Here is a 14,871-nt window from a genome sequence, read left to right as displayed (position 1 = left end):
GATGTCTCAGAAAATTAGAATATTACATACTACCAAAATGTCAGGTTTCTGAAAAAATTAGTTCCTCTGCAGTCTCTATCTGATTTTGGCTCGTTTTGCTTCCTTCCTTTGTTGTAATTTTAAGGCATTTAAATCTAAAAAAAAGTAGAACATTGTGAAAATATATGCTTTACGTTACTCATTTCAAAAACTAAAGCTATTTTTTAGATTCAGTGTGTAAAGAGTAAATATTCCAAGCCCTTATTTCTCCTAACTTTGATGATTTCAGCTTACAGAAAATTAAAACTTTGTTGGCACGGACAAAATGCTTAAATTAAACAACAAACCTGTTATTGTAACCGAGTCATCAAACTTCACAAGTGTGAGAATTATTTAAAATTTTTTATGTTGTAAGTTTTCACCTTGGTTTTCTCTCTCAGGTTAAGTGAATCACACCTGGGATGGAGTTGCAGGTGACATTCGACACGCTGAACAAGACATGAACCGAACAGGTGGGAACGTAAAAAACCAGCAGCTGAAATAAGTTACAACATACAAAGAACGATAAAAAATAAATATTTTCTCTCAGGCCAACATGAGTTTCAGACAGCTGAAATGAGCTTGCTGTGATCAAACGGCATCTACTCCAAACAACCAGAACCGCTTCAGCTGTAGTATTTGGGCCCAGGGGCCACAGATATGTCCAGGTATGAACCCGGCTGGTGCAGAACCACGATTTGTTGCTTTCTCAGAACCAGCAGGGACAAGAAAGTGGCTGCAGCCTGCGATCGAGTGTTTCCTCTGCAGAGCGACTTCAGGCTGAAGGCGGGATCTCCGGCGGTGTGGCTCTGCTGCAGAAACAAAACGCAAACAGATCCATCAGATCAGTTTCTATCAGCTGTTTGCTAGATTAGTTTAGGTTTTATTGGCTTCAGGTGTCGTTTCAGTCTGTTTTTGTAACAGTAGTTACACAGGTGGGGAAAATAAGTCACAGAAATTATTTTTATGTAGCAAAATCCTCCAAAGAAAAAACCCCCAACAAACTGTCAGTTCTGAATAAAATGTGTTAATGCACATTTAACAGAGTTGGGTAATAACTAGTTACATTTACCTCCATAACTTTTTTAACAAAATGTACTTTTAGGAGTATTTTTACCACCCTGTACTTTCTACTCTTGAGTAAATTTTCTGAATTTTTTACCCACTGAATGAAAACAAACATGGTTTAATCACCAGACACAGACTCACACCTGTAGCTTTTGATAAAGTGTTTAAAGTTTTTTATTGATTTTCCCTGATTTTGTTATTTTTTATTATATGAATTATTGTCATTTTACTCCTTAAACCACTAAAATTTCCGCTGAACTTTATATTTCGGTCCGTCTGATGATGTCATTTTTAAAATTAAATGATTGATAATTTGATGAATACTTGAGTAGACTTTTTACCAAATACGTTTTTACTCTTACTTGGGTTAAAATATGTTCAAGTAGAGCTATTTTTACTTCAATATAATTTTTGGGTACTCTACACATCTCTGTGTAGTAGGGGTGACAAAGGTGTGGCCTGGGGACCAATCGTGGCCCTTTAAATGATTTTGTTTGGCCCAAAATTACAAATCAAGAATGTTAAAAAATGGTCAACAAAACAGATAATAATTGGATGTTTTTATTTTAATAAGGGAACCTCTTATGTTTTGGATCTTTAGTAATATTTAATTTTTATTTTCCTTTCAGTTATTTTTTTTACCTGTAGTTTTTGTTATTTTTCCTTAGCAGGCCTTTTACCTTCAGGTTGTTGAGAAGCTTCATTGCTCTCCTGGTTATTCTCCTCTCCTCAAAGTCCTGGCTCCCCAGCAGAGACTGCAGGTTGGAAAAGCACCATGTTTTTAATCAGGGATGCTGCGCACATCGTCCAGCCAGCAGGGGAAAATTAACACCTGCCATCTGTTAGGAGCCGACAGACTAAAGCTTCCCTACCAGCTATTTTCAGACATTTCAGTTATTTAGAGCCAGAGAGGAGGCCAGCAGGCGGAGAAAAGCGACAGAAAGCGTCTGTTTCCTTGTAAGCACCTGGGTGTTGAGAGAAGTTGACTGAGTGCGTTGCTCCACATTAGAGGGATGGACAAACATGGAGTCTTCTGACGGCAGGTCGGGATGAGCGACATCTACGCTGAGTTCATCCTGACAGAAACAGATCCCAAAGGAGTAAAAAACAACGACATTCCTCACATTTTCAGGTGACACTTCCTGTTAGGGCTTACTTGGATGATGGAAGAATATGTCTCCTGATTGTCATTCATGAGGTCAGAGGCCATCAGCTCAGTGTTGTGAGTTATTTCAGTGTTTGAAGTTGAATCTACAACATTGGCGTTGCCTGTGAAGAGGGAGCTGATGTCTCCCTGAGCTGCAATGAAACCAATCAGAACAGGTAGAGAAAAACAAAAAATCTGCTGGAAATATTTTTTATAAAATGTCTTAAAACATGCAGAGCCCCCTGGTGGTCAATGGGGGATTTGTTTCCTCTTATCTCACAAATGTACAACAAATTAGGATCAAGGTAAATAAAAAACAAAAAAAGGAGGCAAAAGTTTCCATCAAAAAACTCAGCAATTTTGGAATTAAATCTAAAATTTTCTAGACAAAAAACAAGGTTTCTGAACTCCAAATGCAAAAATCTGTGAGAATAAACTCAGAAACCTTCTAAAAAAACAAAAAAAACCCTCAAAATTATAAGTTTTTTCTAGAAAATCTATGAAATTAATGTAAAAAATTCTGAGTTTTTATCTTGAAATTTCTCAACTTGGAGTTCATAGATTTTCCTGTTTTTTTCTAGAGAATTTCTGATCTCATAATTTCAGAGTTTTTTGCAGAAATTTACTCCTTTGCTTTCTGTCTACGTCTTGAATACTGACAGTTTTCTGCTACACTAAGATGTTTTTTCATGAATATTAACATCTTGTTTGTGAATTATTTGAAGTTTTATGTGTTTTCTTTTGGATAAACACACCGCAACCGTGAAAAATTGAAAAGCAAAACAGCAAAACTTTCTATTCTTACTTTAAAACATAAACATGACAGAATCCTTCTGAAAGAAGGAAAGAAAAAAAATAAAATACATTCAAACTATTTGGACTATTTTTGAGGATAATCTGACAATTTTGGTGGATCTGTGAGTCTGAAGGTTTAATAAAGGGACATTTTCTCTTTTACCAAAACATATTACATAAACAAACGATCTACAGCCATTTTTCTGTACCGGAATTAGGAATGTATAAACACATTTTCACTTTATGGCTCTTTATCTGGCAGATTACTTCCAGATAATCTGTTTTTTTACATTTTAGAATGTATAATGTTTCCCATATTAAAAGTGAAATAATCTGCCAGTGATACAAGTACTTTTTAAAAAATCAATATTCAAGAATTATTGATTTAAAACAAAATCTTATATCTTGCTGAAAAGTAACTTGAGAGAGTTTTGTCTTATTTCTAGAGCAATATTTCTATATTTTCTCTAGAAATTAGACAAAAGATTTTGTTTCTGCAGCGGATCGCAATAAGAAAATGCATTTATTTTCAGGCTTTTATGCATCTTTGCCCGGAGTTTCAGTGACTTTCCTTGCATTTGCACATTAATCACATTAAGCATGATTCATATAATCGTACCTCCTTCTTTCTCTTGGCGCATCTGTTCAACCTCTTCTTCTACGCTGTAAAATTTCAAATGGAAGACACTTTTGGCAAAGACCTGCGAAGGCAACATCCATTTATACACAGATATAAGGTATTAATACGGTAAAAAACAAAACATGTGAGTTTTACCTCTTTAATGAGTGGATTCACCAGAGTGGAGCACGGTTTAGAGAAGAGTTTGTCGGCGCTGCCGCTCTCCTTCCAGAGCATGAGGTGCACCGTCGGCGGGGCCATGTCCAACGGAGCGACCAGATCCAAATAATCTGAGATCTGCTCCCTGATGGCGTCGTTACTCAGCTCCTTCGTCTGGTCAACCACCAGCTTACGTTTCCTCTTACCCAGCTTTCTCTCAGAGTTTGCTTAAATAAAAACAATTACTTTTTAGAAATCACAAAGGCTCCATGACTTCTCAGTCCCTTCCGGATGTTGCGATGTTTTTATGTGAGAGTTGCGGATTAAAATTTCTGATTTTGCAGCACCTCTCTAAAAAAGTTGAGCTTTTTGAAGCTTTATTTTTACAAAACAGTTCAAATTGCTGCACTAAAGTATCCAAAAAGGATTTTAACATAATTAATATTTAAAGTGTACGTAACATTACCAAGTAGCTTTTTGAAATATCAGCACCAATACAATAAAATCATGTCCTGAGGAATTGCCAAAATACAAAAGAAGACTTTGATATTGGTCATTAAAATTAACATTAACCGGATAAACAGTAGAAGTAAGTCCTATAGAACTGGGCTTCAAAATACGTAAAGAAATAAAGTTTAGAAAGTTTTCTCTCCTTTATTAATAATTATATTTGTTTAGCATTAATGCTGCCTCAGGCCTTCTGATTTTAGTTGGCCAAGATGAATATTTATTTTATAATGATAATTGAAATATAGATTAGATTTTTTAAATAAAAAACATATATTGATTTAAATTTATTTCTGCCATTTTTTCTCATTTACCCTCAAGTTTTCAGAGGCCCTGTAGCGCCTCCTACTGGCCGCCTCTTTGAAAACACTGTTATAGAGCATATTAAAATGTATTTTGCAAAAAACAAAAGCAATTTTTACAGCTTAGCATAATCCTGCAGGTTTGGTTTTCAAGAGACGTCATGAAACAGGAAGTTAGATTAGAAAGGGGCTAAACGGATTGGTCAAAGTTCAGCCGAGATGCACTGATTGGTCAGAAAATAAAGAAAACGTTTAAGTTATTAGTGAGCAAAAGTTGCGATGACTGGTGAAAATTATAAGCCCGCAACAAATGACTGAATTTGTATTAATAGTTGCGATCGCCACGTCTGTCACAATAACAAATTTTGTTAGGCGATAAATCATCCCAGAAGTTACTGCAATAAATAATAATATTGTTACTTTGAGACCATTTTTAAGTGATAAAATGACAATGACATAAAAATGCAACAACACATTCTGAAAAATCACTAAACTTTAAATTCTGATGAATATTTAACACTGGAACTGGGAGATGCTTTAAATATCCAAAATAAAAAACAAAACAACAGGAAAAACAAATAAAATGAATTATTAAATCTCTGTAAACTAAATTGTAATTTAATAAAAAGGGTAAGTTGAGACCAAAGTATCAGACTGAAGAGTTTTATCATCCAGTTTCAGTTAGAGAGAAAAGAGAAAAACGCTAAAATAAATAGAAATTATTGAGCTTGTTTTATAATTGATTTATTGCGACAGACCCAGCGATCGCAACATCTCAGCTGATTTCTTAATGATCAGCTGAGATGTTGCGATCCATTTCCCATTTCACTGGGAAATGGAGGATCCCAGTTTGAGGCGTTTGCTTACGAGTGATGGGAACAGGTTCTAAAGCGAAAGCGGCCTCATCATTGGTCAGCAGAGTGGTTTCAGTTACCGTCTCCTCAGGAACGCCGAGGTCAACATCTGGAAAACACGAGGCGTTCATGAAACACGACCATCACACACATGAAAACTCAGAGAGTTCGTTCCAGACATAAAAGTGCTGTTCTGTAAAACTTTGTCACCCATGTGAGGTTGATCATCCTGAATTGGAGAACCTTCTTTATTTTCACTTTGCAGGTCTTCCTGGATGAAACTCTGGGACTCAGTCTGATCTATGGGGTTCGACAGGAAGTCTGACAGGAAACCAAGAAGCAGCAGATCCCTTTAATCTTTGACAAATTGTTACCTTTAATGAAAATAAACATTAAAACTGCAGTATTCAACTTTTATAAAAACAATATTTACATATTTGTTGAAACTGTCACACACAGCTCGGTAAAAAATTAAGAGACCATTTAAAATGATCATTTTCTCTGATTTTACTCTTTATAGCTATATGTTTGAGTAAAATGAACTTTGTTATTTTATTCTATGAACTACTGACAACATGTCTCTGAAATACCAAGCAAAAATGTTGTTTTTATTTGCAAAAAATGAGAAATGGTCAAAATAACAAAAAAGATGCAGTTCTTTCAGGTCTGAAATAATGCAAAGAAAACAAGTTGATATTCATTTAGAAACAACAACACTAATGTTTTAAGTCAGGAAGAGTTCAGAGATCAATACTTGGTGGAATAACCAGGAGGTTTTCAATGGGGTTCAGTGCAGTGGGCTCTTCATTTTTACCAGAGCTGTGTATTGTGACAGTATGGAAAAAATATAAAATCAAGCTCCTCTGCATTCTCCCAGCTACAAACTACAAACAACCAATCAGAGTTTGGAGGTGGGTCTTAGCGCTGTCAATTAGCCAGTTAGCATGACCACCAATAATGGCAGATAAATGGTTTTCCTGTAATGACAAGTTGTTTCTGTGCCATTAGCACATTTAGCAGCGTGTATATGAGGATGATTGACAGCGATAACACCCTCTGATTGGTTGTTCTTGGCCTGGAGCAGTGTGTTTCTCTATCGTAGCTCAGGGAGACGGTGGAGGAGATTGATGTTTTCACAGATTATCTGCTTAATTACAATCTGTCAGGACATGGTGACAGATTTGACAAAATATTTTTTTATAAACGTTACATAGTGCAGCTTTAACAAAACAAGGGAAATAGTTACAACTATTTAGCTTTTTAATATAGTTTACCAATTGATTAGACTTAATAAAAGAACAAACAGGAGATTAATTAGTTCGGCACACACTACCAAGTAGGTCGAATTCGTTCTCCTCATCGCCAAATCCGTCTCTATGTGCTGAAAAGTCATCAAAGCTTTGGTCCAGCAGTGTGTTTGCTTGGCTCTGTGACTCATCGCCTACATGTCAGAAAGAGCGAAGCAGGGGAGGAAAAGAAACAGATAAAGACTAAATAAGAAGCAGCTTTGTCCTAGGAAATGTGGTGTCAAAACAAATGGATACTGCCTAATTAACAGAGACTAAAATGATAAAACTACTATAAACATCAAACTCTGGAGGAGCATGAAAACAATCTGGCTCTCACCAATGTCTTGAAAGTTCAAAAACTGATGTCCAAAATCCTCTTTCAGAGTGATTTCCTCTGAGCGACACTGGTTCAGTGACACATCGATGTCACTTAGGTGATTAAAGATGAGGAACATTTACATCAGAACCTGATACTGCTGAGTAATCAATTTGAAATAGTTTCCGTGGGAATTAGAAACATTTCCAAGAGAATTGGAGAACATATTGGTGATGAGTGTTTGTGGAGCCTGAGCTGTCACCTGAGCAGAGGCAGCGGCGTATCAAAGGCAGTGAAATCTTCAACCAGAGTGATCGCCTTCACTGTCGCCTCAAGCCCTTCCACAGGCATATCAGTCTGACCTGAAATATTGACATTAAAAAAAACATCAATGTTGCATTAATGGTTAATTATTTCAATTAAAAGCAGTATTGAAACAGATAAAAACAATGTACATGTCTATAATTCAAGAATAAAACAATTATAAAAAATAGGATTTATTCATTATTATTTTTTTATTATAGCCTGCACACATTATGAGTTTAAAAAATAATGTAAAATGAAGAGTCCACTGCACTGAACCCCACTGAAAACCTCCTGGTTTTTCCATCAAATATTGATTTCTGAACTCTTCCTGAGTTATAACATTAGTTTTGTTGTTTCTAAATGAATATCAACTTGTTCTCTTTGCATTATTTGAGGTCTGAAAGCACTGCATCTTCTTTGTTATTTTGACCATTTCTCATTTTCTGTAAATACTACATTTTTGCTTGGAATTTCACAGACATGTCAGTAGTTCATAGAATAAAAGAACAAAGTTCATTTTACTCAAACGAATAGGTTTAAAATGTCGACGTGGCCCTATGGTAGTATACAAGTTAAAGACAGCATTTATTGTTGAGTCACAATGTAAAGAAAACATTCTTCAATAAAAATGCCTCATAATAAAAAAATAAAATAATCTGTTTTTTATAAAATAGTGTTTCAAAACCACTTGGGATGATATTAAAGCGTAAGGAAATCTTTAACAACAAATCTCTAAATAAAACCAAAGAAAACATGCTTTGGCTTTACCGGAGAAGGAACAATTTAATTTATAAATGTATTTACCCTACAATCACCAAGAAGGGACATTAGATCTGTGCTAGCCTGTGTTTAAACTAATTCCTAGCTTCCTGAGGCTTTTGATCAGACTATCTCAAAGTGATTCATACTACTTTTTAGCTATAAATATGATGTAAATTTTATTTTTAACTCATGCTGCTTCTAAGTGTCTGACATACCGGGCACTCTTTTTAGGTGAAACGTAAACATTTCTGTGATTTTAATGTTTTTTCCACTGATTTTCTGTGAAACACTTTGAATAGTTTTGTGTACATATAAACTTGCCCAGTCAAAACAAATGGTTGCTACACAAGCTGGGGCAAGATGAACAAACTCCAAAATTTCTATAACCAATTTTTAGCAAATAAAAACAAATATGATATAACAGCAGTGGTCAAGGTTTAGCTCCAAACACCATAATAAAATACATGCTGCATGTAGGTAAATAAGACATAAATATTTAAAGCTGTAGAAAACACTACTTTGAAAAATAATGTTTTATAATAAACCTTGTTTAAACATTACAAGGTGTACCCTTTCTAAATTCTCTAACACTTTTATATGAAGTTTCTAGAGGTGTTCTTTTGTGTGTGTGGAGTTTTAAAATAAGAACTTGAAAAGGAACAGGTTGATTTTATGGTAATTTTGTCCAAGTTATGGTGGACATTCTGATTTTTAGCTTAGAAAATGGGTCAAAAAAGATAAGTCTGAAAATCTCCCCAAAATCTTTATATATTATTTTATATATTACATACTAACCCTGGGCTGTAAAAATTAAATAGTATTTTACTTTTCCAGATTGCATAGAAACTGACAATTTCTTGAAACTTCTAAAATATTATAATCACCGTTTTAAATGTATTACTACAAATAAAAACATTAAACAAAAGAAAATATGCTAAAAAGTAAAAGTAATCGTTACCTGGCCTGAATGCCATTTTAATTTTGATCAGGGCATCACTGCAGTCTGCAAGGAGATACTTTGTCTTCCTAGAGTAGATTCTGACCACGCCAAGAAGAAGGTGACCAGAAGTCCTCAAACCAATTTTCATCTAGAAAAAAAAATCAGATTCACATCTTCAAAATCAGCTGTTTGAAGTTACTACAAATTAACTGGATTTAACAAATGGATATATTTCATTCTACAATGTGTAGATATGTATTTTTAGTAAGTAAGTAAGTAAGTTGTACGTTAGGGGAAAGGATGTCTCTGATGGATGTTTCCAAGTTGCATTCAAACACATGGGCCTTGGTAAGTTTCTTCTCCCAGTGCGCTGCCAGCCAAATTTTGGCTAAAGGACCTCTTTTGGACGTAAACAGTTGCGTGAAGAACATCATTATGAAATGATTAATGTGACCTGGTATAGAAAAACAAGGAAATGTTAGGCTTTGTCTTTGTATTAACTTTACAACAACAACACAATGTATCGTTTATGCTAGGTTAGGTTAAAGTCAGCTAACGCTAGCTGTCGCTGCATCGTGAGCTAAGATTCAGCAGCTATAGGTCACGTTTTATGGGTAAAGAAATGACGTCGGTAGAATTTTAATGTTTCATAATTTAGAAATGAAATGTAAACGTTGTGAGGGAGAAAATAGCGCCGATATCACGAGCACGACTTACCTTTAGTTCAAGTGAAAACGAATTTTGACAACCAGTAGTGAACGTCAGCGCGAGACGTATTTAGTTGCTAAGCAACCAACACTTCCGTTCCAGAAAACGAACTACATCGAGTCATTTTAAAATCTGTAATTCTTTTATTGCTCGAAGAAAGACAACGAGCAGCGTAGATACCTATTATATTATTAAGTCTAATAAATAAATAAATAAATAAATAAATAAATAAATAAATAAAATGATCAGCGTCAACGTCTCCCTCGACTAGAAGGAAGCTTGGAAGTTTTGAGTGATATTCGATATTTTTCGGCTTGATTCGACTGTAAGACACTTCCCTGTATCTGTATCTTCCCTATAACTCTTATATAAGAAACGACAGTTTGCATCTGTTGGCTATTGCGCAAGACAAAAATAGCCTAGTGCCTGTATGCCGATCAGAACAAAGATGGCGGACTTCCGAGTCGCAAGCGTTACCACCGCATATCCTATAAAACATACAAAACATCTTCAAAGCAGCAGTAAGTGTTTATTCTTTTCAGAAACGTTATGGCAAAAGATTATTTGATATGTCCTGTTAAACTATTAGAGCTTAACAGCTCTTTTTATTTTTGGTAATATAGTTTAAAGTACAAGTTTACATCACAGAAAATAAATGCATTTTAAGTCCATTTTGTTTAAAAGTCTAGTTCTTCTTTTGGAGGTTTGCATTTGTTGTTGTAGGCATTTGTAAAGGAGTCAAATTTAATAGGGTTGCCTTGTGGGCTAATAACATTCATACGAAGTAATAATAATGATCAAAATACTAGATTGCCACTAATAATATCAATAATAAATAGGAAAATACATTTAGTTAATAAAAGCAATGTTTTTAAGGAGTGTACAAGAATGTAAATGTCTCTCTAAGGAACAATAACAAATGTATATTCAAAGACAAAACCAATGTTTAGAGTGAAATAGCACATTTCAAGACAGATTACAAAGTGATGTGCAAAAGAAAAATGAAAATCATTAAACCAAAAACGTTTATGCAATAAATAAACACAATAAACTGGTGTTTATTGTGAATAAACACCAGTTTATACACAATAAACATTGTGTAAAGGAGAGATTCTAGCTTTTCTTTACAGTAGGCATAAATCCTAGTTTATGCCTAGGATTTATCTGAGTGGATTGGCTTTTGCTAATCATTTTCTGTGTAGACATTTTAAAACTTTTTCTCAATATGTTAAGATCTTGGGAATTCCTTGGCAATTGTTACGCAATTAAAATGTTACAACTTGAAAATGATTTTTTATTTAGGTGAACTTTTCACATGGATAAAGATTTTGGCAATAAATAAAAGTCATCACCATGCCCAATAAACTAACAAAATGTCAACTTTCACTGCACAAATTGAAGCATTAAAACTTGAATACATTGGGCAATCCAGTCTGTTTGTAGAACAAACAAGTTTATGAAAAAAACAAGACGTTTGGTGGACGTCTTGTTTGTTCGCTTCTGTTTGTATTCAGTAGAGGGCGCTCTAGCTCCAAAAAAACCCCAAAAACTTTAAGCACATTATTGTGCAAACTAGTAAGATTCTAACCTCCCTTTACAGTAGATTATTAATTTACTGCTGTATATCTCATCAACTTGTCATCTGTAATTATTTGTTAAATTATTTAATCTTTGTTGTCTATAAAAATGTTAATATTCATAATCTATTCTGTAAGAGTTTCTGTTGTTTTTTTTTCTAGTGGATTTTGCAAAAATATTTACAGGAAGTTTTAAATTGATTTTGTCACCTCATGTTCTCCAAATAAATGGAGGCACTAATCAGAATTTTATTCAAGATTTAAAGAAAACACAAAACATTCAACTTAATGTTTACCAACAGTAAATTTATTGCGATACTCAATTGTTTCTGCTGCTTCTAAAAATCGTATGTAATGCTGGAGAATAAGTCACTGAAGGTTTTCAGCTGAACATCAAACTATCATACGGACAGTTAAAATCAAAATAGCATTGATTTTACTCCAGGAAACGCAGAACAGCTGTAAAACATTTAAGCCGCATTTAGTTGTGTTTACTTTGTTCCACTCTTTAAGTCAAATAAATTTACCCAGGTTTATATTTTGAACCTAAATGTTTGGGTTTGTGAAAGATAAACTTACAGCAGTAAGTTATGTTAACTTTTTATTAATTTTGTCAGACCTCCAAGAGTTGAATAAACTAGAGGTTTTAGGTTAGCACTTAAAAAACTGAATGAAAAAGACAGGAGTGGGAACTATTTCCCAGAATGCTTAGTGGCATGGAAGTGCGTTACATTGATCTGACTCTTGTGTGTTATTAGGAATTAGGAAACGTTTATTTTAATTAATGTCCTGTTCACACTAAATGTTTCTGAGCTGAATTTATTGTGATGTTTAATAAAATTCATTATCAGATCAGAAATTTGTTCATGCAATTTGAAACAAGAATTTAAATGATTCTAAAGTAAAATAAGTAGATATTTTAACTTGATATTATGAGTGAAAACAATAGAAAAATGTGGTTCTTTAACTAGATGAGGGCAGTTTTTTTCTTATATATAGTGAAATGATTATTTGGTTTAAATTGCAGGATTAAGTTAAAACTCACAATTCTAGATTAATTAACTTAAAAACAATGTTTGGACAACTTGTATTTGTTGTTAAATCAACTTCATAAACTTTCATTTCTGAGTTAAAACCAAAATATCTTAGTTGTTGCATTTTCAAGGCAGCAGGTGAACTTTCATTTCCAAGTTAAATGACCTTCAAATGTTTTACAGTGAAATATACACTAATAATATGATTATTTATTGAGTCTAATCAAGTTTCAACCAAAATTTAACAATAATCTTTGTTTCATTCCTTACTTAACAATTTCCTTTGCAAAAGTGAACAGATAAAACTGCAGTTTTCTGGTTATTCAGGCATTGTTTCATACAGCTGTGACGAAATGTTTAAATTTAATGTTTTTTTTCTTTTAATTCAACAGATTATAAAAAAATATGTACCCCTTTCCATGGCAGAAAGACGGTTGGCCCTTTTCATACAAGAGCAAAATCTGATTTTTAAGAAAATGGCTGCTTGTCAATTAATTGTCAGTCGATTGATAAGATAAATTAACCTTAAATGAACTCATTAATTGATAACTTGTGTTCGTAACAAAGTTCAGATTCTTCTGGTGGCTCTGGTCACCATTCAAACAAAATTAATTTTAGCCTCTCTCCCTTCTCGATCATCCATTCATTCATGAGTCGTTTGCAGATTCATGATTTGTAAACACTCTAAAGCAGAGAAGCTCTGCTGCAGCTTCATGTAAACCGAATAATCTAATCCTCTCATCGATTCTCTGGATGGTGAGCAGGTTGACTGAAGTGAGCCTCCAACTCCAGCTCTGTGAGGATTCACCGCAGAAAAGGAGATCTTATTTGCATAGCACATTTTCAGCGACAGGGCAATTCATAGCTCTTTACATGATTAAAGGGAAAATTAAACTAGAAATATGGAAAAACTTTACAATGCAGTGGAAAAGCAAAGGAAAGAGATGAAAAACAGACAACAGTTTATGATGTTCCAGTGGTTAATAGAAAGCAACTCTAAATTGGATTTTTAGCCTTGGTTTAAAGCAGAGGTCTGCAACATGCAGCTTTATGGACCTTCCACAATGGCTGAAAATTATATACATATATACATACACTGTATATATACATATATACAGTATTATGTCTCTCCCTTTTCTAATATTGTTTAGAATAAAATAGCTGCCTCCTATTTTGTCTCCTTTGAAGAAAACGTAGATTGCTGAATGAACTTGAAGACGCTGGACTCTCCAGGTAATGAACAGTTTTCTAAGCAACATGAAGTCGTAGAGGTTTCAAATATCGATTTACTTTCACAAAAAGAACCAAGAACCTCAGAAATCTAAAGGTTTCTTCATATATATTTATCATGCAATGTAACAGCTTCAAGTATTGATTTAGAAATATTAAATTTAGAAGAAGATGTGTTAATTTGGAATCCATCCTAATAAAAGACTTATACTTTCCCTAATTTAGGAGAAATAAGAGAATACCAAAACGGAAGTTTGTTATGTCTTTTTATTAAATACGTTTTACAAGATTCTTTTTTTTAAAATTAGTCAATAATAGCATTACTTATGCTCATGTTTACATACACATAAAGCCACACAGCAGTGAAAAAAATAAAGAAAATCCATTTAAATGTGTTTCTAATTTCTAGGAAAGCAGATTTTGGGAGCAGCACGCAGGACATCAGATATGATAATTTCCTTCTTTATTTCAGTTTAAGGCTTTTATTCACATTAGTTGCCAGGAAAGATGAGCAGGACGGCAATGAAAGGAGCTGCAGTGGAAACTGTTTTACATGATAAGTGGCCCTGATGAGCTAGAATCAAATAAAAACATTTAAGCAGTTATTAAAGTAAAGTTGTATTTGCCAGCTTGTAAACTACTTTGGAAATCCAAATTTTTAAGAATGTTTTAAAAGTCTTTCCCTCTTTTTGTAATGATATAAAAATCTGTAAATTATATCTGGTTAGCACGTTCTAGTTGTGTGTGTAAAATCTAACTTATCTTAACACAAATCTACTTTTTTATTCACGTAGTTTAAATGCAGTGAGCCTGAAAGTAGAGAAAACACAAATTAAACAAGTAAAAATTGGAATCATCAGTTTTCCTCTTAATGCGTCTGATCAGTTATTAGCTGCGTTTCCATTACCAACATGCACAAAACTGTTGATATTCCACTGATGTCGAGTTTTGCAATTGTGTGTTTCCATTAGAAAAGAAATGAAATGAAAATTACGCGTGAATAAGTTTGTTTATTTGCCATCATCCTCCTACCACTTCCTGTCGTCATCTTCGTCTTTTCCACCAGTAGCTTTTGAACATGTGATGAGAAAAAAGTGTCTCCATTGGAGTTTTGTGCAAAATACACAAAAAATTAATTAATCCTCCTAAAGCGTGAGTTCTTTATATTAAGCAAATTTATTTTTGTAATTCCAATTTGCACAGTTATATGGTCAATGGAAATGCAACTGTTGAAAGATTA

The 14,871-nt window shown here is 33.8% G+C and overlaps 1 protein-coding gene across 1 annotated transcript; it reads right to left on the bottom strand.

The window, feature by feature from the left end:
- Nucleotides 1–368: 368 nt before the first annotated feature.
- Nucleotides 369–9,880, bottom strand: rad21l1 (RAD21 cohesin complex component like 1). Its single transcript, XM_028011570.1, has 14 exons — nucleotides 9,800–9,880; nucleotides 9,370–9,536; nucleotides 9,101–9,230; nucleotides 7,337–7,436; nucleotides 7,096–7,187; nucleotides 6,803–6,910; nucleotides 5,680–5,790; nucleotides 5,483–5,578; nucleotides 3,804–4,033; nucleotides 3,648–3,729; nucleotides 2,243–2,385; nucleotides 2,052–2,162; nucleotides 1,767–1,841; nucleotides 369–830 (listed from the first exon to the last, which is right to left on the bottom strand). Exons 2-14 carry the CDS (start codon nucleotides 9,514–9,516, stop codon nucleotides 645–647), a joined length of 1,611 nt encoding a protein of 536 aa, XP_027867371.1. The 5' UTR covers nucleotides 9,517–9,536; nucleotides 9,800–9,880; the 3' UTR covers nucleotides 369–644.
- Nucleotides 9,881–14,871: the final 4,991 nt, after the last annotated feature.

The sequence above is a fragment of the Xiphophorus couchianus genome, chromosome 24, assembly GCF_001444195.1.
Source record: "Xiphophorus couchianus chromosome 24, X_couchianus-1.0, whole genome shotgun sequence".
Classification (NCBI taxonomy): domain Eukaryota; kingdom Metazoa; phylum Chordata; class Actinopteri; order Cyprinodontiformes; family Poeciliidae; genus Xiphophorus; species Xiphophorus couchianus.
The sequence above is the reverse complement of the archived record's forward strand: the minus strand, read 5'-3'. Positions and strand labels throughout refer to the sequence as shown.

What these genes read in the sequence shown, in the direction of transcription:
- rad21l1 (XM_028011570.1), bottom strand. Translation starts at nt 9,516, where the DNA reads ATGATGTTCTTCACGCAACTGTTTACGTCCAAAAGAGGTCCTTTAGCC. An exon ending in TTTGAACTTTCAAGACATTG is followed by an intron (nt 6,911 to 7,095) that starts GTGAGAGCCAGA and finishes TCTGACATGTAG; the next exon opens with GCGATGAGTCACAGAGCCAA. An exon ending in GAACGAATTCGACCTACTTG is followed by an intron (nt 5,791 to 6,802) that starts GTAGTGTGTGCC and finishes GTTTCCTGTCAG; the next exon opens with ACTTCCTGTCGAACCCCATA.